We start from the raw sequence: 26,857 nt of genomic DNA, 5'->3' as shown, positions 1-26,857 counted from the left end.
TCAAAAACATTAATTTAAAATTTCTAAGGGTCCCTCATAGATGTCGAAACGTTCAAATCTCTCCATCTCTTCAGCTGCAGGCTAATTAAGTTTGTAAAACTCTTCTTCCCCAGTGATTTTTCTTTAATCAAACGAATTAAATTTTTAAGAAGAATGGATCTAAATGTATTCGTTTTTCTCCGTAAATGTCATTATTGCTATGAAAAAAGCGAGTCTTTTATTACGTGAAAAGTATATTTATTTTGAAATAAAAAATAATCATTTTTGTCCAATATTTGGTTTAAGCATTCCCAGAACATTTTTACTTCGTTTCTGCCAAGTTTTAATTGTGGTCTATCATTGTTGTTGAAGTTGTTTTTATTTTTTACGAATACAGCCAATTAGATGGTGAACACTGATACAATACCTATATACTTTTACTGATACCAATAATCAGTTATTTTTTTAAGTTTCTGTGAGCTACTTTTGGAGCAAATGGAGTGTCACTAGTCGACTAAGGGTAGAACTATTCGTCAACAGCCTTAAGAGTGACTGAAATTTCTGTTAGTTCATACGACTAGGCATTATGCAGGGATGCTACCTTATATATGTATACAAATCTTAATGACCTTAATTATCAGCTGGCTTTCTCAGAAGGAGTAGTACTACTGATCGCCCCCACTACTGCATTAAGCGGTAAAAAAGCAAACTCTGACTGACTAAAGTCAGTTACTTCACAGTTATTGTGCCGAAAGAAGATCACCAGAATGTTGATACCATTCGATAGACAGGTGTTCAATATTGTTCACCTAGGCATTGCATTTTTAGTAATATTTTCGGCAGATTTCACCGTAACAAACATGCAAGTAAGTACTATTCATTTATACCCAACATCATGTCGCGCGTGGTCAGGGTAACCGCTTCCGCTCTGCAAGATTTAGTCAAAAGAGCACATTTTTTTAGATCATGTGAAATTATTGAAATTAGCTAAAAATTTATTTGATCAAAATCGTTTGATAATGAGAAGTTTATTTATATTAATATTTTATTTTATTATTAATATTTAATATCAATATCTTCCATTCGGCGATTTATTCGGAGCAGAAGGATTGATCGAGGGGTAGAAATTCCAATTTAGTTTGCCTACTCCAACCCAGCTTTGGCTAACTCTGTCATCCGGTTGCGGACAACAACAGTGTCACTTAGGCTTGTTATAGATCTTGCAGGTAGTGCAGACTTTCAAGAACAAAGTGTGATCTATTCCCGTCATCTAATGTGGACAGTTTTTAGTTCCTATGTAGCGTAGATCCTGTAATAATCATGTGGGGATATCATTTTGAAGAGAGTCACTACATATCTACAAGGTAGGATACCAGAAACACTTTATTTTCAGGTGTTGTGGCCCCATTTGTTAATTCTTTTCCCTTGACTCAAAAATAATTTTACTTTTTAATGAAATGAATCTAGTACTACTAGAAAGATACGCTGCTTCATTGAGAAATAATTCCATATCTCAGTGTACCGCTGGTCTGTTACTGATACTACTACTAGTAGTTGTGTATAAATTGTCAAAACAAAGCCTCTTAAAAACAAATTTGATAAATTAATAAATAAATATAAACAAATAACGTTACATATCACCTTAGATCCCTCTTCATTCTAAACACATAAATATATCTGGAAGGAGAGCAATCGGACACTAGGCCAAAGAGATTAGACTTAAGCAATCAATTAAATTCAACATCATATAAGAAAACATTACATACAGAATTGCATTTTTTTTTTAATCAACAGTGGAATATTATTTTTTAATATTTTTAACTTCAATGTATGTAAAAACGAGGTTTAAATTACAGCAGAGTATCTGGCAAGCGACGACTAACTGCACCGCTAAACAACCTGCTCGCATACCTTATAACTTACCCCTCTATTTGCGCACACTCATAACTAACAAACGACGAACGAGATCTCTCTGGCAACGTACAAAATACCCATCTCATAAACAACAACTTAATCACCTGACAAACCAACTTAAAAAAGAACTCCGCAAATACTACAACAAACAATACACCGAATATACCAAATCTCTGACTACTGAAGACAATTCCCTTTGGGCTGCCACTAGACGTATTCTAAAATTTCAACCTACCTCCTCTCCTCTTCGTACTACTGACGGTTCCTGGGCTAAATGTGACTCGGAAAAAGCTGAACTATTTGCAACGCACCTTTCAACTGTCTTCATTCCGCATCCTGACGTTCTCAACTCACAACATACTCAAGACGTTATTAGGGACTTAGACATACCTTTACCTCTTTCTATGCCTCCAAAACCGTTCACACCCTCCCAAGTCAAGCAAGTCATTATTAATCTCAATAAAAAAAAAGAGCCCTGGTTACGATCTAATTACTGCCAACATCCTACTCCAACTACCCAAAAAAGCAATAGTCTTCCTCACTACCATTTACAACTCTATTCTCAGAACTACTTACTACCCTATACTCTGGAAATTTTCTACAGTTCGAATGATACCCAAGCCCAACAAACCGACTCAACTACCTTCTTCCTATCGACCGATAAGCCTACTGCCTCTCTTGGGCAAAATATTCGAGAGACTTCTGTTACCACGCCTCTACGAAATTACAGAATCTCTCGAAATTATACCGGACCATCAGTTTGGTTTCAGAAGCTGCCACTCGACGATCCAGCAGGCCCATCGTGTTGTAGACACCATCGCTTCTTCACTCGAGCGAAAACAGTACTGCGCTGGAGTATTCCTCGATGTTTCGCAAGCCTTTGACCGAGTCTGGCACGAAGGTCTACTGTGGAAACTAAAACGCATCCTTCCTAGCACTTATTACCTCATACTCAGCTCTTACCTCTCTGACAGATTCTTTCAAGTTCTTCAAGGCACTACTCACTCTTCCATCTATCCCGTCCTTGCTGGTGTGCCACAGGGAAGTGTCTTAGCTCCTCTTCTTTACACAATCTACACTGCCGACTTACCTTCTAACCTTAATACCTCTATTTACACCTTCGCTGACGACACTGCCATTCTCTCCACACACTCTGACCCTATCCTCGCAGTACGCTCACTACAGTCCCACCTTCACTCAATAGAACCTTGGTTAGAAAACTGGCGTATAAAAATTAACCCAACTAAATCTAAATACATAGTCTTCACACTCAAACGTCAAACTCCGCCACCTGTCTTCTTACATCACACACCTATCCCACCAGCCGACCATGTGCGGTACCTTGGAATGTACCTAGACAAGAGACTTACCTGGAACCCCCATACGAGACTTAAACGTACCGAACTAAACAAACGATACAAACTTCTAGCCAGGCTACTCGACAAACGCTCAAAACTCTCACTACAGAACAAACGACGACTCTATACAGCCCTTCTCACACCAATATGGACTTACGGACTCGAACTTTACGGTACAGCCAAAAAATCCAACCTCAATAGACTACAAACACTGCAATCCAAAATTCTCCGCCGCATACTAGACGCTCCATTCTACGTAAGCAACCACACTATACATACAGATCTCCAAATTCCACTTATCTCCGAACTTGCCAAAATTCGATACAAAAATTTTCACCAAAAACTCTCACTGCATCCCAACCCTTTAGCTGCAAACCTGTCTACAACTACGCTACCCTCCAATCCTCGAAGACGGCTGAGGCGCCGTTGGCCCCGTGACCAACTGGGTGACTAACGGCGGCCATCAATGGATGACCGTCATTCACGTCTGCCACGCTATTCACATACATTCATCGCATTTACCTATTGTACCTGTAGGTACAGGTGTAAATTTCATTAAAAGGATAATAAAAAAAAAAAAAAAAAAAAAAAAAAAATTACAGTTATATACAATTAAGCAACAAAAAAATATATAGGTATATATATATATATAAATATATATATATATAAATAAATATATATATATTTAAATATTCGCTACAGGCATTAAATATTCCAAACAAATTTTACAAAGCTGCATTTTGTATTCTTAGATGTAATTGATTTTAATTGTCAGATTATGTCTGGTTTCTATGGCTCTGACATGTCAGATTTCTACATGTTTTCTTCTACAGATCGTTTGTGTATTTAGACTGAAGATGGTTGGGGACAGATTCAAACGTATTCGATTAAAATATATCATGGACAAATATTTTTAATGATTTAAGGTGCGTCAACATTTGAGGTTATTGGCGCCCAGAGCTTTTTTCAGTGCACTGCCCGCCTCTGGACAGTGTTCTCTCGTTACAAACAACACTGTCCATCACCGGACAGTGAACTGTAAGAAAGAAAAAAAAAACTAAGGGCCAGCAGCTGAATTCGAACAAGGGATCTCCGCGTTGGAATCCAATACGCTATCCGCTTAGCTAATCCCTTCCCTCGGAACAATTGTTTTTGATATTCTGTGTTTTGGCTTTAATTGCAATCTGGAGCATAAAGATGATTTAACGCAAAATAATTTTTAAAAAAGACGAGCTGTATTCATCTTGACAATACTTAATTATTGATAATTAATCAATAATTTGATGTCACTTGCACGGTAACAAAGTTTTACACAAAAAAAAAAGAAAGAAAACAATTTTAATTTTAGAATTTCTTATCTCACCTTCATAATTGAATTTATGTAACAAAAGTAGTCGTTATTAAAACAATATTTAGTCCAGAAATATATTTGATATTAAATATTCGTGAACATAATTCCGGTAATCCTGAAATTTGCTTGCTCAGTTTCTAAATTCTTTTAAGAATGAAACAGTTAACTAGGTACAATTCTCAGAATTGAGTTTCTTTAGTAAATTATGTGTATTATGTAAACTATGTAGTATTCCATATATTCCATAAAATTATCACCAATGGCTAAGAAAAGTATCTGGGCTAAAAAAATTTGAGCTATAAAATCAATTGAAAGTGAACATTTATTTAACATTTTTTACGGATATTTCGAGTTGGCTTTTCAAGTTTAGCCAATAAACCTGCGTTTGCCTTAACTTTTATTTGTCAATGATTTCCTCAAAAATTAATGCGTAATTTTTTGTTTTTTTTTTAATATGGGAGCTACGATGTTAGAAAAAGAATTGTTACTGCACTAAGCAGGTGAATCTAATCACATCTGTACCGAAGCATTAAGAGATGTTCGCCGCTACAGAGGCAGTGAAGAAGGAGATCTCAAACATATAATAATAATACCCATGCTAAGTAAGAAAGAAAATGCACTTAAATATTTAAAGGCATCTTTTAAAGGTACAAGATCATTATCTTCTTCAGCAACAGTTATACTACAATATGTGGTAGACTTTGCTAATAAGTTGTAGTATTATTCATACTAATCAGTAAGAGAGTTGTTAAATCAATGTTTCATAAAGAGTAACGTGACGAGAGGTCATGAAGGCAAGAATATCGAGTACTGGCACCCAGGGCTATAAAGATGGATGAATAAAACTTCCTACATTGTAAATAAGTTAAGGATGAGTAGATATAAATAGTAGGTACTGAGATGCAGGAAGGAGAAGAAGGATAGCCAACCCGCGACCTGCCTTGAATAATTTTATGACACGCGAGATTCATCCTAATTTTACCAAATTTATTATGTCACGAAAGAAAAATTTACTAATTTGAGAAATCTGGCACAAAAAGTCGTGAGCGCTTTTGGATCTACGTTCACCTGGGAACTATTTTTTTTTGTCGAAAATGAAACTTATCGAACATAAATCACGCTCGAACTTAACAAATTAAAATTGCAACATCAATCACGTTGTGTAACTTTAAAATTGACTATTGGTCCATCTAAAAGAGTTTTCAATGAATTAAACAACACAATACACTAGCACTGCTGTATGTTTTCTTGCAAAACAAAAGTAATTTCTCATACGAAGATTAAAGGAATCCTGGAAAATGATATACCGTTTGAAAGCCCATTAAACAAGGAAACTTTTAAAAAAAGTGCCAGCACCTAGGTCTGATAATGATCACATAAGGGCCTAATGAGTTTTCTTAAAAAAATCGATTACTTTTATTTTTCCAGCATCCGGAAGAAGATTAAGGCTGTTTGGAGAATAACTTAAGCTTCGAAATGGTATCAATTTTTAGAAAATTTATCTGTCTTTCTAACCGTGTCATCAGAATCGAATTCAGACTAAAACTTTCTGAGTAATAACATTTTTATTGGAAAAAAGTATTGATTTTAGAAAAAAAAATTAAAGTGACGTCACTCAAGAATAGTGGAAAATATGAAGTTGGCCAATACTTCATTGAACTCAACTTTAGATGTACTACACACAGTAGGCCTATGGACAATACTTACTGGTTCACCCTGTATATGTTTAAACAAATTAGAGTTATAAAGGAGGATTTGACCTGTATTATAAAGAAAATTTGGGACTTTTATCTTTTATAGAAAAAAAGAAAAAAATTGTCAAAGTGGGTGTTTTTCAACGTTACGCTTTTTCGTGCACTTTTTAACGATCAACCCTTATACAACTGCCCTACCAGTTTTAATATTACATGAATAATAATAAAAACAATAATAATCAATTCTGTTTTGAATTTTCGCTGCAAAAAGTTTTTGTAGTGGGTCAAATCAAATTGATATTCATATTATTTTGTAAGCGTTAAAATTAATATTTAAATAAGTAAAATTAATTTGTATCTAACGAGGGGAAGTACTGAATCTCAGTCTTGAAGGGTTTTCCTCTAAATAATTTTCCAGAACCTATTTCATAAGAATTTCCATTGCCCTCGAGTCTTAAAAATCTTACTGTTTGTTGCTTGCACGCACCTTCAGGTTAGGCTGTACTGCTTCTCTTGTAGATCACTAAGACGCTGATTATAATATTGAATAAAGTCGAACTTAATTTACAATCCTGAGGTGTTCTGATGTTTGTACGGATAAATTGCATTGCTGTATTTACTCTAATTTGCCATTGAACGAGAAGCGAGTTAATGCATACAATAAGTTACCTTGTTTTCTCCAGCAGTTTTTGCTTCCAAACTGTATCAGATGTAGCTTATAGACAACAAACAACACATACATCAACAAACATTTTTCCGTGTTCTACGCATTAATGATGCTTTCATCTTTTTAATTGTCTCACTTTAAAACTGTATCTGTAATATGAGTTTAATGTATTTTGCTGTTGTGCATCTTAAAGACATTAAAATATAATCTGTCTCTTCAAATACGTCGATGATTTTTTTGGATTATATATGAATAAAGAAGTTCTTATAATTGTTTTTCTTCACGCTAACCGGTTTTAGAATTTCATCTATATTCGGAAATGTCAGTGTTTTTACTCTCCTTCTTCTTTTCGTTTATTTACTTACGACTGTGCTACACACAATAAATAAAATAGAACACAGAGATGAAAATAATACATACATGTAACACTTGACGAAGTACACTCCGATTGGAATGCCTCCCTTACTCAAAATTTTCATTATTGTATGAGATGGTCTCAAGGCCACTTGCACTTCACATGATGCCCAGAGTTCTCAGGAAGAGTGATAGATGATAATGAGGATATTGGAGGACTGCCATGGGTGAGAAGGCTGGAGTTGAATTTTTTAGATTTAGATATAAACATATCGGAAACTAAAAAGATATTTAAGTCATTATTGATGGTGAGATTGGAGACACAAAAGAGAACGTCACTGATTTGGCGGAAGATTTTGGATTGGGATGCGAGGGAAATTGAAAGGCTTGATTGAACCCAATAGTTCAGCTCCGTAAGTCCAGATAGGTCGAATAATTATCCAATAAAACAGTCTTCTGTTTTTAAAAGTTGGTTTGGATTGTTTTCCTGGTAAACGATGTCATATCTTTCTTTTAAGTCTGATATAGGAATTCCATGTGAGTCGACGGTCTCACGATAATCCCAGATATCGTACTTTAGCTACATACGGAATTTGGATTTGGTTACGTAGCTACCTCTGCTTCTTCTTTTAATAAACATTTTTACCATTAGAGTTTCAGGATTTACCTAAATCCTCCGCATTTACCGATCCTGGATCATAATAAACATTTTTACCATTACAGTTTCAGGATTTACCTAAATCCTCCGCATTTACCGATCCTGGGTCATAATCTCTATTTCTTGAAGCCTCTTGGTCTTCTTCTTCCTTTTTCTTTCCTTCCGGTCTTGTCTTCCTAACTTGTTTTGTCTTGCGTTTAGATTACATTCTTTTATACAGTCCAAACCTCTTACTCGCTTCTTTTCAATCCATTAATTCTTGTGGTTATGCCACAACTGCCTTTTCTACAATCCCAAGTGTAATTCTAAGATCTGTAAGTTGAGTGGGGATGGACACTGCTTTTATAAAGTAATGTTTAAAAATAAATGTATTTTGTATGTGTTTTTTCAAGGTGAACGGTTTGTTTGAGTGATGTTACTCAGTTATGAAAGAGCAATACTTTGGGGCTAAATGTTTCAGTCTAGTGAATGAAAAAATAGGTAATTAGAATTAATCAAAACATTATAGAAGATTTGACAAAATAACAATATTTAAATAAAATAAAATCTGTTATGTAATTTCTTAGTAAAATAATGTTGGAGCAAAAAGTGTATTAATTTTTTTTTTTTTTATTCATTCTTAAAGATATCTTTATTTATTTGCTTACTTATTATAATACTACTGATATGACGTTATTATGGATTAGTATATTGTGTGCTTTATAAACGGTGTGTGGAAATAGTTCTCTTGTTAAATTGTGACTGTAATAATAAACCTGAATAAATTAGTTAAAAATATTTAAAATAAATCAAAATAATAAAATATTTCAAAGAGCCAAACAGATCCCAGAACTCAAGATGGAATCTCTCCAGTGCACAATTCAAAAGTTTGAGTGAGTCTATGTCATGAAAAAGATGAAAAGTGAAGTCTATTATGCCAATGGCTTGAGCTGAAGTAAATCCGAAATTAAATATCACTCATCTGCAACTCTATTTAGGGACGACCCACTTAGAATTTTCGGAATTAGCATTAATTCATGTGATTACAGCGTTTAAACGTATTCAACTTGAGTAAATTTTTGCCCACTATTTTTCTAGAGTTCCAAATTATTTTGCAAAAAGAGAGCGTTTCGGCATAATAATGAATTTGATGGGATATTTCAAAATCATCGGTAATCAATAACATCCTGAAGTCATGGAATAAACAACAACAACAAGAACATTTTCTGAAAATGCCGTTTTTGCTCATTTTCAGCAACGTATTTCTCAAAATCTATTTAATCTTTGTTGTTGCAAAAAATGGAAGTCATAAAGGAGGATTTGCCCTGTATTTTAAAGAAAATTTGGGGATTTTATCTTTTATAGAAAAAGAGAAAAAAAATGGTCAAAGTTGGGTGTTTTTCAACGTTACGCTTTTTCGTGCATTTATTGACGATCAACTCTTATACAACTGTTCTACAGGACAGTTTTATTATAGGGTGTTTATTTTAAGACGTCTCAAATACATTTCATGATTAAACAGTTGATCTAAGAAAAAAATGGTAGAGGAAAAATTTGTTGCCCGTCACCTCTAGTTTCAGAATACGTTTCTTGATTTTAGATACATGCCCGCGTACGCGGTAATCGCGCGTCCAAAACTAGTGTTTGCAGATGACCCCCACTTTCATATTCACAGTTTTAAAGAATACAAAAATTTATGAAAGAAACCGGAAACGGCAGTTCGACATCTTCAAAATTAAAGGTGCTAGGCCATTTCAAAATCTGTTATTGATTAATCGTATTTCAATTTTTTATCTTATTATCAAAGAGAAAGAATACACGCGATAAATCATTTTTATGCATTTTCTCAACCCCTTTCTACAGAATATATTGCTAAGGCAGTAAAGCTAGTATTTTCCTTAATATCGGGAAATAAGTAGTTTTCCAAGTGATTTTCTAAGCAATAATCAAATGTTAAGAGCTTTAGATGTTCACAAGCACAGACAAAATGGCTAAAACATAATGTTGCTTCTGTTACAAGGTTCAATATTCTTTTTAACTCTGAAAAAGTATTAAACACTAATAATTTGTCATTATAAAATCAAAATTACACATTGAAACAAATTTCTTATTTTAATAGAAGAGAAGTAAAAACAAAAAATGCAAAATTAATAAAGGTAGCTGACTGCAAATGAGTCGTTAGACTTTGAATGAGTAAAGATGTATTTTGGAAGTTTTGAAATTAACAATAATATTTACTCTGGGTAGTAAAAAAAAATGATGAGCTAAACTAGATAACGAGGTAATGTTATCGTTATAAACCTAAATTCCAACCTCTCAAAGAATGAATTACCTGCTGAGCGATTGCAATAGCAGGGATGAGAATTATAATTGCTTTGCTGTGTAATTAAATGGACAAGGTCATTATTCTTTTAAAGACTAGCCATCTGCGCTTGCATTTTCTTGCACAGTATAATAATTTATATATTTAAGAGCTGTAAACAAGCTCTTAGCCTGTAAGCCATATTCAAGCAATTTGCTGTAGTTAAGTGTACTTAACACCAGTTGTATTAGCAAACTCGCCTGTTGTACGACGAACAATGTATACTTTGCAGACTGTACACTCTATGACTAACACAACTTAGGGAGCCACAATTTCTGTAAATTTTGGTATTACTGACTCTTCTTTTACTTATTAACCATTAACTTGCTCTCCTGGAGATCTTTTTCTCATGCCAAACTAATTCATCTTAATCTGTACTTAACATTGGTAGGTAAAGTTTTAGCATGTATTTCGTATACATTCAAAAGTTAGTTTATTTTACTTCATTGGAAAGTACCTTTGTTTGGTTCTATCAAAAAAGCGCATTCAGCTTCACCTATTATTTCTTAACATTTTAGTTCGCCTGGGTCAGTCAACAACTGATGAAAATGTACCATATGTGGGTAACAAACTGTTAAGATATTGCATCTCTCCTAACCACTTCACTACAGGTGCTTAGTTTAAATTAACATTGACCAGTCCAAACATTTCACATCATTACCATATCCAAGTCAGCCTAACTATCTGAATGGTGTGGTTATCAAGGTACAATAGACATTTAGATTTATTGTAGTTTCCCTATATATTTTTGTTATTGTTCCGACTAGAATCAGTACAGCTGTTAACAAGGTCAAAAAACGCTATGTTTTTTTTTGATAAACTATTGGAAGATCAGTTTGGTTTGGTGCTTCAACCAGTTAACATCTCGCTTGTCGTTCTGTTATTTTTATTAAATTATAGTGGTTTATAATTATAGTTTCGAAATTTTTTTTTATAGAAGTGTTCTATGTGTCGAGTACTTTCATTTCCTGTTCTTATTTTGGCGTTTTTTGATTAAACTAACTGTGTAAAAACAATATTTCAATAGATATAATATTAGTGATTTTAATTTGTTTGTTCATTTCAATTGTTTACTTGGTTTAGTCTAAAGTATGAATAAACAACCAAGTTCAGTGGGGCCAAGTGGTGGCACAGCTAGCGCAAGTGGAGGGGGATTAGACTCTGTTGCTTCTATACTAGCCCGTCTTGAACAAGGTATGACAAATATCTCAACGGAACTGGGTACTATCAAAATTGAATTGCAGTCTGTCAAAACTGAAAATCAGAATATATCTACTTCGATTGATTTATTTCGAAAAGAAGTAAAAGAGTCTGTTGACAGCCTAAAATGCAACCTTCGTAAAGCCAACAAACAAATAGTTTCTCTTCAAAAAGAATTAACTGAGGCAAAAATCCAATTATTAAATTTGCAGTCTTCCTTTAACTACACACAGCAGATTGTTCATTACGACGGTCTGAGAATACTTAACGTTAATTATAACTCAGATGAAGATCTGCTAAATATAGTCAAACAAATTGCTGATTTTATAGACTTTAATCTAGATCTCTCTTCAATTAAATCTGTGTATCGTCTGAAGACAAATACTAAATTACATTATCCACCTATAATTCTAAAATTTGTTAATTTACAGTTGAAAAATAAATTTTTTCAACTCTATAAAGCCAAGAAAGGAACGTTGTGTTTAGATTCTCTTGGTAAAAGTTCAACCATTAGAATTTTTGAAGAAATGTCGCCTTCAAATTATTTTCTCTACAAAAAGGCCAGAGAACTTAAATTAAACAAAGTAATAAAATATGTTTGGTTTAGTCGTGGCAGAGTACTGGTTCGGAAAGAAGATAATTCTCCAGCTGCAGTAATTAAATCAATCGCTGATTTAGCTAATATAAAAGGTGAACGCGAAATGGTTGAAGTATATTCTGATGATGGTGATGATACTGACGTATCCTCTCTAACTTCGAGAATTTCGACCGATAGCAAGAAGAGAAGACGCGATCAAAAACATTTTACCAGCCAAAGGGGATCTCTAGACAATTTTTTAAAACCTCGTTCCCAGGCTCTGGAACCTCCGAAATAATATATAATGAATCTGTTAGTGAACAAGAACAGACATCTGTAATAGGTACTTCAGGGATCTCACTACACGCCTCGCAGTCTCCTCTTCAAAGTTTGACTTCAATTCAAGCAACTAATTCTCAGCCTTTACCCACTGTTAATTTCAATGTATTAATATGGAATATTTCAGGTTTGCATAACTTAAATAATCTAGATCATCATCAAATTAACTATTTTTGTAAACACGATTTGCTCTGCATTGTGGAAACTTGGGTATTAGAGGATCGCTTTTGTTTACCATCTTTTCTAAAAGAATATAAATATTGCTATAGTAGCGCTGTAAAAGATAAATCTCGTGGTAGAGCAAGTGGTGGCATAATGTTATTCTATAAATCTAATTTAGGTTATACTCTGGAAGTGCTAGATAAATGTGTGTTATGGCTATTTGTTAAAATCAATTTGAATAATAATTCATATGTAATAGGAATTAACTATTGGCCCCCTAGTTGTGATATTATATTTTGTACTGAATCACTAACAGAATACATACATGGACTCTATGAAAAATTTCCAATTGACACTAAATATGTTATTGCCGGTGATTTTAACTGTCGCATCGGTGATTTAGATGAAACAGAAGAATCTATTTTTATAGATACCTCTCTCAATCATCCGCGAACAGCGCTGGATAGAGTAATTAATAAGAAAGGGAAGCAGCTGACATCTACCATGGAATCTTTGGGTTTAGCTGTTTGCAACGGTCGGACTAAATCTGACACACCTTCTAAATTTACGTTTATATCATTTTCAGGCAATAGCAGTACGATCGATTTGGTATGGTGTAGTTATAATTTGCTTCATGAAATTGCTAACTTGAAAATTAAAAATTTATCTCCTTTTTATGAACATAATGCGTGTATACTTTCAATCAGGTATAAAGGGCAAGTGCAAAGTATTAAAAACTCAGAAAATTATTCGATGACATTAAATAAAAACTTAAAATATTTGAAATGGGATAATTCATTAATTAAAATATTTCATGAAAATTTACAAAATAGTTCCAATATTTATTTTAATAGTGTCGATAGTTCTGAGTTATACTGTAATTTCGTTAATACTGTTTGTTCCTCTGGATTACCGATTAAAAATAAAACTGTTGCGGATTGTTCAAATGATAGGAACCGATGGTACAACTTGTCGTGTAAAATTCTTAAAAGAGAAATGCGTGTAGCCTATCGTAAATGGAAAAAATCATGTTTTTCTAATTCAGAATTGACAAATTATATAACATTGAGAAATACTTATAGAAAACATTTAAAGCTAGTTAAAAAACAATATTATGAGGAAATAAAAAATAATTTGGCGGTAGTTGGTAATTCTCAACAATTTTGGCAAGTAGTTAGAAAATTGAAGCCTTCTAATAAATTCATAAACCCTATAAATTTTGATCTATGGTATAACTTTTTTTGTGAACATTTTACTACTTCGTCCCCCTCACTCTCTGTTTTATGCAATAATTCAAATCCTTCTCTTGATGGTAATATAACCTTGTCAGAACTCCAGTATGCGATAGGTAAGTCCCGAAATAAAAAGTCCACAGGACTAGATGGGATCCCGTATGAAGTTTTTAAACATCTACCTGCTTCATGGGAACATTATTTATTAAATCTATTTAATGTTGTGTTTGAAACAGAAAATATACCTCAAGACTGGGTAAGAGTAGTATCTGTTCTGTTATTTAAAAAAGGAGATGCTCATGACCCGAACTGTTATCGCAGTATTGGTCTTTTGAACACAATAACGAAATTATTCACTTCAATACTACGTACAAGACTAGTGACTTGGGTAGAGCTAAACGGTATTATACCAGAAACACAATCTGGATTCAGACATGGGCGCTCCTGTGTGGATAATTTGTTTATTTTGTCTTCAGTGGCAAGCATTCAATCTCAAATTAAAAAAAAGTATCTATTTGGTATTTTTATTGATTTTAGAAAAGCGTTCGATTCAGTCGATCATAATAAACTATGGGCTAAATTAGATTCTCTTGGAGTGAGTGGTAAATTTATTAGATTATTTAGTAAATTATACAAAAATGCCTCATTTAAATTATCAGTGAATAATGTTTTATCGAACTGGGAGATTGATATAACTAAAGGTGTTATACAAGGTGAATCCTTGTCACCTTTATTGTTTATTCTCTTTATTGCGGATTTTGAGGATTTTCTTAGAAAAAAAGGTGTCTCAGGAATTTCGATCACGAGGTCTGTTGATATTTTAACTCTAATGTTTGCTGATGACTTGGTGTTATTCGCTGATTCATGGTCTGATGCTCAAAAAAAATTGCAAATTGTTTCTGAATATTGCCATATAAATTCTTTACAAGTGAATGCCGACAAATCTAAAGTAATGGTTTTTCGGAGAAGTTTTAAAGTCAAAAAACTGAAACCTCTTTCACTTAATCAAATAAATTTGGAATATGTAAATCAATATCATTATCTAGGCGTACCCTTCAATTCAGTTTGTAAGTTTTCGTCTGCAACAAAGTATTTTATAAATAAAGGTAACAGAGCTTTAGGTATTGTCAAGAGTATCTTATCGGGAGGTAAATCTGATACTTGGGAAAGTAAAATTAAATTATTTAATTCTATTGTTTCCTCCTCTGCAATGTATGCTTCAGAGGTTTGGTCTGCGAGGTATTTTCCGGATATAAGTAAAATTTTGATTAAGTACATAAAGCAACTATATCTGCTGCCTTTTAATACTCCTGATCATTATATAATGGTTGAAACTGGTGTCACTCCAATGGTTGTTAACATATTTAACAGAATTTTTAATTATGTTGGTAAATTAATGGAAATGTCTGACGATAGGTTACCTAAAGTGTTGTTCAATAAACTTAAAGAAATAAATGGATTGCCTTATAATAAAATAGAACATAACTGGTACAGTCAAATAGATCTGTTTCTTTTTGATGTAGGTGCCAGTCTCAAGGATTTAGAATTAAGTACTCAATACAGGAAAACAAAAAAAGATATTCTTGAAAAAATTTCAAACCATTGCCTATCTCTAAATATCAATAAAATTGTACACTCCAAATTTAACCCTTTGTATAGGAGCATTAGTAGTCTGAATAGTGGTGAGGAATACATTAGGTTTAAATGTTCCATTCACAAAATTAGATTAATAATGCAACTCAGATTGAGCAACAAGTCCATAACACAGATTATTTATAAAGGTTCAAAATACGTATTAGATGGTTCGGTCGTATGCACTATCTGTAACAAATTGGAATTTGAAACTCTACAGCACTTTCTATTCTCATGTCCTGTTTATAATAACATAAGAAAACAATTCATTGACAAGTATTATGACAATCAAAATTATAGCATTGAAGATCTTCTTATAATAAATTCATTAAATAAATTGAATGATCTGTTTTATTATGTAATTAACTGTTTGAAGCTTCGTACATTTGTAATTGATGAGTGACAGTGTTTATGATTGTATTGATAAACTTGTACATAGTCAAATTGTATTGTATAAAAAGAAACCGTATTTTTTTGTAATAATTTGTTTTTTATTTTGTATTTTTGACGGATACATTTTATTTTTCTTGTTTTTTATGGATACTTTTTCTTTTCTTTTTGTACGCTATTTTTATTGCATTTCCACTTATTTAAAAAAAAAAAAAAAAAAAAAAAAAAAAAAAAAAAAAAAAAAAACCAAACTCATTGTTAGAAGATGTTATCTTTAAACAATAAATATATATTATTATTATTATTATTATTATTATTGGAAGATGAGTCTATAAAATAATACCAAATACCTCTAAGAAAATGGTTACATTTTATGAAAAATGAGGGTTTTTTTATCGTTTTCTTAAATAATATATTTTTTAAAAAATTCTTGACCTGTTTTTAATTTTTGTTGATCACCTTGTGCGTTTGTCCAATAGAAAACTATCAATGCAAGCATAAAGCAGGATAAGCCGTGGTACAATGTGGACGGCTACGTATCTCTAGGATTGGTGTATTTGGTCTATGGCATCTTCTTGTGGTTGGCACCTTCAGTAGTGGCGCTTGTCGGTACTAAACTTGCTTTGTTAATCGGAGCTATGGGCATCACGTATGTAAATTTTAATGAGTAAACAGATTATTTGAAATATACATACATAAATTCAATATTGTTAATGATTCACGTGGAACTATTTAAAAGTAATTTAACATTTTATAAATACTCCTATTTTTAGTATCTTCATGTTCAGCTTGACATTGGAAATATTGTATGTTACTTACATTGGCATATTCTTAACTGGAGTTGGAGGTTCCTTCCTGTGGGTAGGTGAGGGTCATTATGTTGTGCTGAATTCGGACCCAGAGACCATGTCCAGAAATGTTGGGCTATTTTGGTTCCTGTATTCTTCATCGTGAGTATTTATTTTATGCATATACGCCAAACCTAAAATATTGTGGGCTAATAAAAGTTTAGATAGTTTGTTTATTTAGATTTTGAGTTGAAGATACTTTGCATAACCAATATTAATGCACATTATTTGCTAACTGTAGAGTGGTTGTTAGAAAGAGCCAAAAAATTACTAGTGTTTGCAATAAAATAATCCACTCAGATATACTTCTATCAGAGGCTTAGTGCTCTGAAAAATAAAACTTAATTGTCCATAGTGTGAGCTCAAAAGAGTTAAACCATTCCTACTCTAATATTTCCCCGATTATATAGTTCGGTTAGAAACTGAAAGGGTACCGTTAAGCGTCACCGTTTTTAAGAAAATGTTGTCCTATTAGACTAGGGTTCCGGCAATGGAAGAGAGTAGGTTGCCAAAATTGTGTTTTAACAAGCTCAAACAGTTAGAAACAGTAAGTACAGGAGGAGCAGACAGGAATTGGTTCAGTCAGTTGCGGCGATGGCTGACTGTTATCGGAGAGCCAGATGTTATTTTTGAAACAGACGTCGCAATAATTAAGAAAAATATTCCGGATCTGATAGAGAAGTGGACAAATCATGTGAGGTCTATAGATATTCAAAGAGCAGTTAACTCAAGCTATAGTTCGGTTTACAGGCATATTAGTGGGCTAGGTATGATAGAGGAGTACGTTAAATACAATTGTGCGATTGACAAAATTAGGGTTGTGAGCCAACTACGAGTAGCAAATGATAAAAGTATAAAAGTGGAGGCTACCACTCTATAGGTACGCAAGCTGTCTGCACAATATGTAATTTGAAAGTACGAAACAACACCTTTTAATAGAATGTCCCATTTATCAACCAATTAGGCGCCACCACCTATCAGAGTTTCTAAATATAAATATAATAAATTTCTATGTATTGAAAATAAGGACCATCTAAATAGAATATATTTGTTTACAATAGAAGCATTAAAGATAAGATCTTTTTGCCTTAACGAATAAGTATTATTTTCTGTTATTAAATTTTAGTTAATATTTTAGTTTAATATACATGTATATATAATTAGTTTAATTAAGTTTACGTATTGCACGCAGTTTATATTGATTTTTATTTCATTGTATTGAAAAATTATAGCACAGAACCCCTGTAATGTGTATATTTAAACACTAAATACAGAACATTTATCTATCTATCTACTCTAATATTTAATCGGAGTTTTCATGAGTTTGTACTTAAGTCACGCCTGAACCAACTAAGCTGAGCCGTTTAAGATAGGTTCTTGGAGTGAGAGAACGGTCAAGAAAGAAAAAACTGGTGGTTCTAGGCACTCTTTAAAGAATTTAAGAGCATTATAATTTCCTTATTCTCGTTCTATCCTAATTTCATGTTTTTTTTTTTTTTAGCAAACGTTGGATGGAAACTGTGGCTTCTATTTAATCTAAATGTAGAAGCTGCAAGTATCTAGATGTAATACTTTTATTTCAAACATTTCTCCAAGAAAATTTGATTAGAAGTACTTTGGAGAGGGGTGGTTAGATACCCATCTAAGGTGCCATTATTGTAAATTGCACTGGCTTTTCACTAACATAATGATACAATGTAAAACTAAATTTCTAAACAATAATAATAAAACTGCTGCCCTGGAGTGCTAGTTTACTGAAAAGATTTTCCAGTATCTTTAGATTTTCTTACAAAATTCTACCACAATTCATGGAATGGAAACAATGTCAAGTGATGGATTAAAAACATATAAATTAACAGCTTTTATTTCAAACGTTATTCGTAGAAAGTTTGATTAAGGGTAGTTCTAGACTAAAGGCGATGAATGAATTGCCTCTAAAGTGCCACTTTTGAGTAATTTACGGTCCTACCTCTTAAGCACTGATAAGGAGGGTTATATTTTTACTAAAATTCCGAATAAAGAGAAAATTAAAACACATACTTCTGAATTTTAAATATGTACCTATTTTTAAATTATCATTTTCTCGACAATGGCTCTTAGGAACAGCGAACTCACTGTATAATAATGTTAATAATAATAATAATGTTACTCACATACACGTGAGTATTTTTGGAGTACTGTGAGGTTGGTTTTCTGTTAATTGCCAGTTTAACTTTGTAATGCTGGAAAAGAATTTAATATAAATATTGTAATTTGTAGAAAATGTATAAGTTAAACCTTGAAAGTAAGAGTAAGTCGTGCGAGTGTTTTCACCATATTTATTTTGTACTATATTTTTTAAATGTTGTAATTAATTTATTCTAAATTTTCAGGCTAATATTTGGTAATTTGTATGCAGTATTTCAACTAACAGGAAAAACTCGTATAGACTATGACACAAGACATCGTCTACTATACGTATTAGGTTCTCTTGGTGCAATCGGTTGTATTTTATTGGCACTTTTGGGACCACCAAAACGTCATAACAGTGAAATACCAATAAGACATGAAGGACCTGTGCAAGCTTTAAAAAAGACCTGGAAAATTTTTCGAACCAAAAAAATATTAATACTTCTTCTAACATTTATTTTTGGAGGTAAGAGATAATTTTTTCTATCCGCTGATGGATGTTAAGGAAAAGGGCATTCCCAGTACTGTGTAACTGTTGTCAGTTACAAAAGCTAATAATCCCATCTGTTACTTTTCATTAGTCAGTGGGACATCGCTTATGAACATTCATTGGGAAAAAATGGTTAGAGCAATTAAATTGTAAATAATAGTATATAGTTGCAATGCAAAAGAAGTGAAATGGCATTAATTAAGTTAAGTTTAAGTTAATTGTAATATGCAATGATTTTATGTTTTTTATGTTTATACATTAATTTATTTTAAGATTAACTTTCATCTAATATGTATTGTTGTAGGGATATTCATGTCGAAAAGTTCTGTGCTTTGCATTTCTTTTACTTTAAATAGAGTGCTATTTTTATTTTCTCTTTTAAATATTTCTATTTCTATTTTATTTCTCTTAAATGGCTATTTAAAGTTTCTCTGCTTAGCTTACATCTGGTATTTAAATCGATTTATGGGTTCACACCAAGCCATCTCATTTGTTGAATATAAAAACTTTCCTCAATATCTTACCGAGAATTTAGTGGGACAGACTTCTGCTTATGGAAAGTAATCAGTTTTTTTTTTAATTTAAGGCGCGTCAACATTTGAGGTCACTGGCGCCAAGAACCTCTTATAGCTCAGAAAATCTACGGACCAGAACCCGAGATCTCCGTATTGAAATCCAGTATACTTTAACCACTAGGCTAATCCCTTCCTTTAATTGTTGTTATTTTTATTATTAATATCTTATATTATTTTATTTATGACGTGTCAACATCTAAGTTCATTGGCGCTAGAAATCTTTTTATTGCAGCTCCGGTCTTCGGACATGGTTCTCTCGATACAGGCAATTTTTCACAAAGATTTCCAAAAAATTATTTAATATGTTATTTTATCCAAATGGTAAGCTTTATTTTGAATTTCATCGAGACCTATTATCGAGGAATGTGCAAGTATTTCAATACTCAATGATTAAAAGTTATTTTAATATCTTAAGATTAAAAAAAAGTGTTTTGCCCTCTTAAAAAAGTATTTTGAACTTTTTAGATAAAAAAATTATTTTAATCTCTGAAGGTTAAAGATTTATTTGATTGATAAAAAATATTTGTTTTCTGTAGCTTTAAAAAAAATATTTTAATCTTTAAAAGTTAAACAAATATTTTCAACTTTGAGATTAAAGTATTAATTTAACCTGTGAAATAATTATCACATTATTACACAGTTGCAAAAAAAAAAACTTCTTCCTACTTTTATTATCTTCCGGGAGATTTACAACAAGAATGAATGTAAAATAAATGAACTTGTTAGAATGATAATTTATAAGTGGCTTGTCAAACCGAACTTTGAAATTATTATTGGGTTTGTAGATCTGGATTTCATTGACTTTACTTCTAGTATGCAAGTTTTTATTATTTTTTACCGGTTTTGGATTTTTACCCATCTACAGACATTGAATTATGAGTTTTGTGTAGAGAACATGTAATAGAAAACTCATAAAATTATATAATTGAAGCCAAATAAGATGTTATTAATAAAGAAATATGCCTAGCAGAAGCCAGTATAAATTATTGCATGATAATGAGAAAGTTTTTAGACTAATCAGGGAAGGATTGCTTGTTGTGAATTGTTACAGAAACCTTCAATTCTACGAGTTTTCTTGGGTGGATGTCATATTCTCCACGTGAATTAACCTCTGATGATGGATGAAACCTCCGTATTTGTAATTAGGCTAAAGAAAAATTGGGTTGGAAGCTTTTTCAAGGATATTGAACGAAAATATATATATATATTTGATGGATATTTATAGAAACTATCAGTTGTTTCTGTATGGCGATAATGATAAATTTTCAAAAAATGAGTTTCATTTAAAAATCAAAATAAGAAAATAATTATATGAACTTGGTTTTACATCAATAGAAGTCAATAAAAAGAAATTGTTCTGTGCATGAAAGAGACCAATAACTTTTTAATTCTAAAAAAAATATTTTCTACAAGCAGTCAACAATATCAATGAAATGCTTTGCTAGCATTTTGCGAGATAACATATTCATAGAATCTAGGAAGACAGAAACCACGAAAAACTGAAAGAGTAGCACTTGTGATAAACGGGTTTAGATGAACACAGTACAATCACAGGCTGTACAAATATAAAGTGCCTTTTAAGGCGCAAATACCACCGACAGGTAGAAAGATTAAGACAATAATGTCTTGTAATATGGGATACAAGTCTAAAGCTTAAACAAACGCAGTTTGGGTTTTCCATTTGCGGTGCTGGCGACTGATAGTATTTACAACAATCTTAAACACGCCTCAAGTTCACTTTTCGAACAAATTCGCAGGCAGATGTTCTGAAACTTCATTTTCCTCTTCTTTCCGTTTTTCCTCTACTGCGTTCCTGTTTTCAAGGTTTGTGAAGTGTACGCTTAACAACTCTCCAAGCTTCACATTCGATAGCGGATGTTATGTCTGCAGTTTCTTTGATTTGAGCTTTTCAGAACATTTCGATGATCTCTCGTAATCAGGAAGCTCAAAAACATGTATTTCTGATAAAAATCTATAGAAAATTTGTTAGGGCACGCCCTTTTCAAGCTGTAAGGAAACCAAAACTTTTGACAAACGATTTATTACTACATAATGTTAGCTTTTCAATTTTTATCATTCTTACAAATATACTGATTTCATTGCTATGTTATGGGTTACATTATATTTATAATGCAAATGAATATTTTCATTCTGAAGGTTTTCAACAATCTTTCGGAGGTGGAATATATCCCCCTAGTGTTGGCTTCACTCAAGAATTTGGTAACAAGGCCAAACAACTGGTGCCAATGTGTGGTCTAGTTTATGGATTAGGAGATTCAATTGGTTAAGTAAAGAGAGTTCTCTTAATTTTTTGACAGTTTTAAAATTTAAGCAATTAGATAAAAAGATTAGATAATTCTAAAAGTTTTTTGAATTTTTTTTCAAGTACCTTTCTTTTTTTTTTTTGCTCTTTTTAATCAAATTAAAGGAAATGAAGATAAATTAATGAAACCATCCATTTTATTTATTAATTATTATTATTTGTTATTGTATTAAATTTATTTTCTGTTGCAATGATCTTAAAGGTTGCAAAATCTGGAGGTCGAATGTTCATTTGAAGTGGAGATTCAAGGCTTTCTTTTTAAATTTGCTAATGAAATATGCCATTTAAGAATATTAACTGAAAATTTATTTATTTTATTAAAATTTTGAACTAAAAGTACCTGAGTATAATCTCACTTAAAGTGCTCTGCCTGTATTAGGCTAAATTTCCTTGAATTTTACAAGTTAAAAACCAACTGATCATTAAAGAGAGGAAAAAATACACAGCTTTGAAGAATGTTACTAATCTGATCATTTTCAGAAGAAACGATAGCGCACAATAACTGTAACCAATCATGTAGAACTATTTATGATGAATAAATACAAATTTATTTACTCTTCTTAAAATATTAGTATCAATAATTTAAAATTAGTAGGTTTTTGTTTCAGAACAGGCGGCTTGGTAAACATGCTGCTTCGGAAAATGAGACTGAAGATTTCTAAAAGAAGTATTGTCATTACGGGTTTTATTTTAGAAGCAATAGCTTTTTGCATAATATTCATTAATATACCAAGTGATGCAGTTTTTGGCGAAACTTCTAAAACAGCAATAATAAAATCAAAGTTAGTTTGATACAATTTATAAATCACAACATTGTTGTTGAAGCTTTATTTATTTGTTTTAATTTTCTGTTTTTTGCTTTGAAGATTGAAATGCTTTGGATAAATCTTATTAAAACTATTCGGTGGGGCAGTTGTATAAGGGTTGATTGTCAAAAACTGACGAAAACGTACTGTTGAAAAAATCTAAATTAAAAATTTTGTTCCAGTTTCTATAAAAAATAAAAATTCCAAAATTTCCTGTAAAAGTAAGGAGTTATCCTTATTCATAAGAAAAGCAACACAGATGGTGTAATTTCTAGAAAACCTTTAAAAGGCCTTTTTTTTTGCCGGTAAACAATGTTACCTCAAACGCGTGAACTTACATTCTTAAATGAAATGTAAATCGATTCTAAATTTTAGTAGCTGAGTCGTTTAGAGTCTTACGCCATACGTGTGAATAGCCTAGATGAATCTTGTGAACAAATATATTAAAACTGTCCGGTAGGACAGTTGTATAAGGGTTGATCGTCAAAAACTGCACGAAAAAGCGTAACGTTGAAAAACACCCAACTTTGACAATTTTTTTCTCTTTTTCTAAAAAAAAGAAAATTCCCAAATTTTCTTTAAAATATAGGGCAAACCCTCCTTTATAACTGTAATTTTTTTGCAACAACCCAGATCTAATAGATTTTGAGAAAAAAGTTGCTGAAAATGAGCAAAAACGGCATTTTCAAAAATTGTTGTTCTTGTTCTTCTTCTTCTCCTTGTTGTTGTTGTTGTTGTTACCTTTTTTGTAAACAACGTAGCGCCTAATCGCGTGAACCGATTTTCATGAATGAGGTGTCATTCGATTCGGAATTTTATGTAGATGTGCCTTTTGGGAGTCTCGATGCTGTACATCGAATTGGAGAGGAGTTAGCCCCACGTATTTGACGTCCCCTCCAAAATTATTATTATTAATAACTCAGTAAATCTTGTTCATTTTTTGTTATTACTGTTTTTTTTTTTTTTTTTTTTTTTTCATGTTTTCAGCATGTGGTTAGCATTATTAAGCAGTTTCCTAATAGGTATTGGAGATAGCTGTCTCAATACCCAGATATTTCCTCTGATTGCCGAATTGCATCCACAGTTCAGCGCACATACTTGTGCTCTCTACAAATTTACAAAAGTAAAATATTTTTTCAACTAATTTGGCATTTTAATTGACTACGAATTATTGAAACAGACTTCTAATTTTTTATTATTATTATTATTATAATGTTTACTGTTTGTTATTTGTGAGGTTCGTTAATAAATAAAACATATAGATATATTTATATCTTTTTTAAGGCTTTAAAATATACGTATACCAAAAAAAATCTTTGAGTATCATAAAAAAAATTGAAAAATAATACGAAGAACAAAAATAAAAAAATAAATCAAAACCTGGTTCATAATTTATCTGGTATTGAATTATAAGAGTAAGAATGTTCGGCAATGTCCAGTGAGAGTCTTCGTTAAAAAATTCCATTTCTTGGGAATTGAAGTTTTGTGTACATTGTAACTAACAAAATATAATTAATTTTGAAAAAAATTGGCCTCGAATGGTACCTGACACATAGAGCCCCAATAAAATACAACGTAGAAATTCATACAGTTCCATAATTGCCAAACATCACAAATAATATTAAAAACAAAAATTTCTGACCGCTGATAGACATCACAACTATTATAATTGTTAATCTTTATACTGTGTAATCTTTACAAATTACTGTTATCATCAATTATAATTTCTAATTTAACATTGTTGTTCTATTTACAGAGTGTTTCAATGGCAATATTTTTCTTCTGCAGCAATTCTCTTGGACTTCATTTACAGTTAATCATATTGATTGTGTTGGGCTTAATAGGAACAATTGCTTTCGTTTGGGTTGATTACAAAGAATCTATTGGCAAGACAGAAAAGAATAATACCGACGTCACTGCTACATAAAATGTGTGAACAGATTAAATTTGTTATGTTAATTTTGTCTTTTCTTTTATTAAAAATAATCTCCATTTCTATTCTTTTAACCTGGCAGTAGGGATGCGAAAAAAAAATCACAATTGGAAAAGCTTGGTCATGTTGACAGAAAGGGTGAAATCCATTAGATTACATAAAACTTTAAATGCTTAAAAAAAAATACAAAAAAATATTTCACGCATATGATAACACTTTCGACAGTAATGGACCGTTCTGTTGTTGGTTCTTCTTGAGGTTCTTAGTTGGCAAATTTTTGAGTTAGTAGTCTGGTTTGCCACTGCCATTTCCTTCATCCAACAGTTGTACTTCCTATTCTTGTCTAATCCTTGATCATCAAACTATCATCTGATTTTTGAGAATCGGAATACGTTTCCCTTTCTGAATCACTGTTCAATTTCCTTTATAACTTGACAAATCACTATCACCATCCATGAAAACATCACCAATAACTTCATCTTTCAACATCTTTCATATTAGATCAAACCGTCTATGATCAATATGATCACTTAGAACTGAATTTGCTCATGTCAGCCATTCAAACAATGGGAAACGTAGGGTCCAATCGATCAGACAATTTTCAAGGAAATTAAAATGTTTTATTTACTAATAGATGAAATCGTACTAATGAATGACATATGATCATAAACAGTTAACGTTGAAGGTAAAGAGGCTTGTGGCAGCAAAGACTGGAACTGAAAGCGATAACTCAGTCGCTAAGCTGATCCTTGATCCGAAAAGGTCCATTTGAACCTGGGTACTCTGTACCGAATCAATAAAGATAACGAACTGATAATGGAAACGTTCACATTAAATTACAACAATTTATGAGCAAGAATTCCCCTTTTACAAATCATAAAGACACTTTATTATATAAAAACAAAACAAAGTGAACCAGACAATTTTATAGTCAGCCTATTAGTTTTTTTAAATTTCTGAAAAACATTTCAAATGTATGATGATGACATTTCATTATATGCGGATCATCTTCCTAATCTTACTTTAAAAAAAAAAAAAAACTTCTTAAACTTGTTTATTACAAATATAATTATATTGCAGGAAGCGTTTCTTCCTCATTACATCAACATTCCCTGAAAAAGCATTTTAAATCAAATGTTTAGGCTAAGAAACATTTACTTCCAAATTAAAGAAAAACCTTTAGAGAATATAGAAATTTTTAGATAGCTTAAACCGTTATGTATAGCTTATTTCCTGCGGTCAATTCATCTCCCACATTCAGAATTTTGTCTGTAGAGATTTTTTTTTTTTTATTCTAGCTATATTTTAAAAAGAAAATGTGTTACCATTGATTCGAGTTCAAAGAAAATGTTTATGTTGATAAACTTTTGAGTGTTAACATCAGATTTAAAAAAAAAAAAATTTTGTAAAGCTCTTTTAGTGTGTTCTAATATTTTACTCTTGTTTGCTCACCGTTACTAAATGCTTGAGATTTGCTATTTGGTTAGAACTGATAGCTTCAAACTAAAATGTACACAGGTCGTTCAGGACAAGTTATAAGGGCAGAATATCGTAATACGCATAGCCACGTAAGTTTCAATAATTATAAAAAAAAATTTTGTATTTTACTGTTTATTTTTATATTACTGATTACAGTTTTTTCTATGTTACTGATTCTGTAAATCGTTTTGTATTTGTAATATCCAGGCCCTGAAGAGGACAATATATTTGTCGACAAGTTGGCAAAGAGACGAGTTGTTTTATTTGACCGATTCATCGATCATCCATCCTAAGTTTAACAATTTACGGTCACGAAACCAATATATTCATATCGTAATACTGTTTATTCAGGTAGCTGGTGTCATTCATTCACGGCCATTTCTCAG

The 26,857-nt window shown here is 31.9% G+C and overlaps 1 protein-coding gene across 5 annotated transcripts; it reads left to right on the top strand.

The window, feature by feature from the left end:
- Positions 1-694: 694 nt before the first annotated feature.
- LOC141455962 (UNC93-like protein MFSD11) lies at positions 695-25,018 on the top strand. 5 transcript variants are annotated; one of them, XM_074131481.1, is made up of 8 exons: positions 695-845; positions 16,328-16,497; positions 16,622-16,798; positions 19,069-19,331; positions 22,088-22,213; positions 22,867-23,035; positions 24,047-24,182; positions 24,816-25,018. In XM_074131481.1, exons 1-8 carry the CDS (start codon positions 747-749, stop codon positions 24,984-24,986), a joined length of 1,311 nt encoding a protein of 436 aa, XP_073987582.1. In that variant the 5' UTR covers positions 695-746; the 3' UTR covers positions 24,987-25,018. The 5 variants fall into 5 exon arrangements, with proteins under 5 accessions (XP_073987582.1, XP_073987581.1, XP_073987580.1 ...); XM_074131480.1 differs by having other exon boundaries at positions 22,849-23,035; XM_074131479.1 differs by having other exon boundaries at positions 22,846-23,035.
- Positions 25,019-26,857: the final 1,839 nt, after the last annotated feature.

The sequence above is a fragment of the Rhodnius prolixus genome, unplaced genomic scaffold (assembly GCF_049639745.1).
Source record: "Rhodnius prolixus isolate KJV_2025 unplaced genomic scaffold, Rpr scaffold_4, whole genome shotgun sequence".
Lineage (NCBI taxonomy): Eukaryota > Metazoa > Arthropoda > Insecta > Hemiptera > Reduviidae > Rhodnius > Rhodnius prolixus.
This window is presented reverse-complemented; position numbering and strand designations above follow the sequence as displayed.

What these genes read in the sequence shown, in the direction of transcription:
- LOC141455962 (XM_074131479.1), top strand. Translation starts at nt 747, where the DNA reads ATGTTGATACCATTCGATAGACAGGTGTTCAATATTGTTCACCTAGGC. An exon ending in TCACCGTAACAAACATGCAA is followed by an intron (nt 846 to 16,327) that starts GTAAGTACTATT and finishes TTTGTCCAATAG; the next exon opens with AAAACTATCAATGCAAGCAT. An exon ending in TGGATTAGGAGATTCAATTG is followed by an intron (nt 22,214 to 22,845) that starts GTTAAGTAAAGA and finishes ATTTAAAATTAG; the next exon opens with TAGGTTTTTGTTTCAGAACA.